The sequence below is a fragment of the Equus asinus genome, chromosome 17 (genome assembly GCF_041296235.1).
Source record: "Equus asinus isolate D_3611 breed Donkey chromosome 17, EquAss-T2T_v2, whole genome shotgun sequence".
Taxonomy (NCBI): domain Eukaryota; kingdom Metazoa; phylum Chordata; class Mammalia; order Perissodactyla; family Equidae; genus Equus; species Equus asinus.
In genome coordinates, this window is record NC_091806.1 from 35,724,059 (window position 1) to 35,726,236 (window position 2,178).

The 2,178-nt window shown below is 39.3% G+C and overlaps 1 protein-coding gene across 1 annotated transcript; it reads right to left on the reverse strand.

Annotated features, from left to right (window-relative positions):
- Positions 1-329: 329 nt before the first annotated feature.
- Positions 330-1,280, reverse strand: LOC139040677 (olfactory receptor 5A1-like). Its single transcript, XM_070487428.1, has one exon. It carries the CDS (start codon positions 1,278-1,280, stop codon positions 330-332), a length of 951 nt encoding a protein of 316 aa, XP_070343529.1.
- Between the last annotated feature and the right edge of the window lie 898 nt (positions 1,281-2,178).

Below are 2,178 nucleotides of genomic sequence, written 5' to 3' on the forward strand. Positions count from 1 at the left end.
TTAAAAATCATAGGAGAAAGACTGTGTGGATTCCTAGGTTCTTGTCTATCTCTGCATATAATGTCTATCAGAACCTCTGTCCTCAAAATATGGGGTTTACCTACGTGGGTATAATCCTGGGAACAAACCTTTTAAACTAGATTCAATGTTCATAACACTGCCTCAAACTGATCGCTTGGTAGTGTGAGCTAAATATGGTGGCACCAGGAATCAAGAAGTGAGTTTTTCACTTCTCTCTATCTAGCTGTTGTATGACCTACAAAAAGTTCTTACATGTTCTTATCTCTATTTTCCTTATAGGGGAAATAACACCTGCCCAAATATTGTTTTTATGGAAATAAATGTGTTACTCTCTTTGTCATCCTCTTGAGGGCCTCTTTGATCTCCTTGTTCCTGAAACTATAGATAACAGGGTTTAACATGGGGATTAGGATAACATAGAACACTGACAGCACCTTGTTTTGCTTCTTGGAGTGGCTAGAGTTAGGATGCAGGTACATAAAGAGGCTTGTGCTATAGAAGATTGTCACAACTACTAGGTGGGAGGCACAGGTATTGAAGGCCTTGGCACTACCTTTGATGGAAGATAGTTTCAGGATGGAAGCTACAATGATTGCATGAGATAAGATGATTACCAAGAAGGAACCAAACCCAACAAAAATAGATTCGAGAGACAGAATCATTTGGCTGATGTGGGAATCAGAACAAGACAAAGAAATAATCTGGGTTACATCACAGTAGAAATTTGGAATGATGTTGGGCCCACAGTAGTAGAGACGAAAGCAAGAAACTGTTTGAACTAAGCTACCAAGGAAACCACTCCCATAGGCCCCAGCAATCAACTTATGACAGAGGCCAGGAGCCATGATGCTCGAGTACTGCAGAGGCCTACCGATACCAACAAATCTGTCATAGGCCATGGTGGCCAAGATGCAGCATTCAGCCTGACCCATCCAGCACCCAATAAAATACTGGGTGGCACAGGCAATGAAGGAAATGTTTTTTTCATCTTTTAAGAAGTCTGAAAGCATTCTTGGGCTATTTGAAGAAGAATAACAGATGTCTAAAAATGATAGGAAACTGAGAAAAAAGTACATAGGCGTGTGCAGGTGGGAGTTCATCCTGATTACGATGATAAGACCCAGGTTCCAGATTAGAGTCATAAGGTAGATCCCTAGAAAGACTGGGAATAGTACACGCTGCACCTCTTTTTCATCTGAAAGTCCCAGGAGGACAAACGTGGACACAGAAGTCTCATTTCTATTCCTTTCCATGGACATGGTTAGTGTCATCTACTGACAAAAAAGATGACAGATGGAAATTATTTCATTCTCAAAAAACAAAAACAAGTATTCTTCGTCTTTTTTCAGTCATGCAGCTGACTAAATATACAACTTAAATCATCATGTTGAGTTAATCTGTCCTCCACGCATGATTACTAAACTTAAATGAACAATTCCCTTCAGTAAACATTCTCATTCTCTTTGGGGACAAAAGACAGTAAATTGGCATTATGAGTACATTATCCTCTGAAATGTCTTAATTTCATGTTTTAACTTCCTAGAATTCACAAATATATGAGAATCAGAAATAGACAAAACTGGTGAAAACTGCTATCTCTCAATATGGTGAAACAAAAATTCTCCTCACACATGGCTCTGATGTTAATCAGTGCTTGAAGAAGTCCCTGAATCATGAGGCTTCATACACCAAATGAGGATGCTGGAGTACATGTCTTTTAAAATCTCCTTCGGGGGCAAGCCCTAGGGGCCTAGCGGTTACGTTCAGTGCCCTTCACTTAGGGTACCTGGGTTTGAATCCTAGACACTGACCTACACCATTCTTCTGTTAGAGGCCATGCTGTGGTACAGCCCACATAAAAAGAAAAAAAGGGGAAATATTGTAAATGGCTGTTAGCTCAAGGCAAATCTTCCTCAGAAAATAAATAAATAAATACATAGAATCTTTGGAACCAAGATTCCACTAAACTGTAATCAGGGAGGGTGGACTATCTTGTAACTGCCTTTCTGTTTTCATAAAACCATCTGAGATCTAAAAATAATGCCATAGAATAGTGGGAAGAGTCAGAGACAAGATATAGTTTGGAAATGGATGTGAGTTGAACAACTTAATGATTCTAGGAAAGCACCTGAGAAGTTAGATAAGATAAGTTTGAAA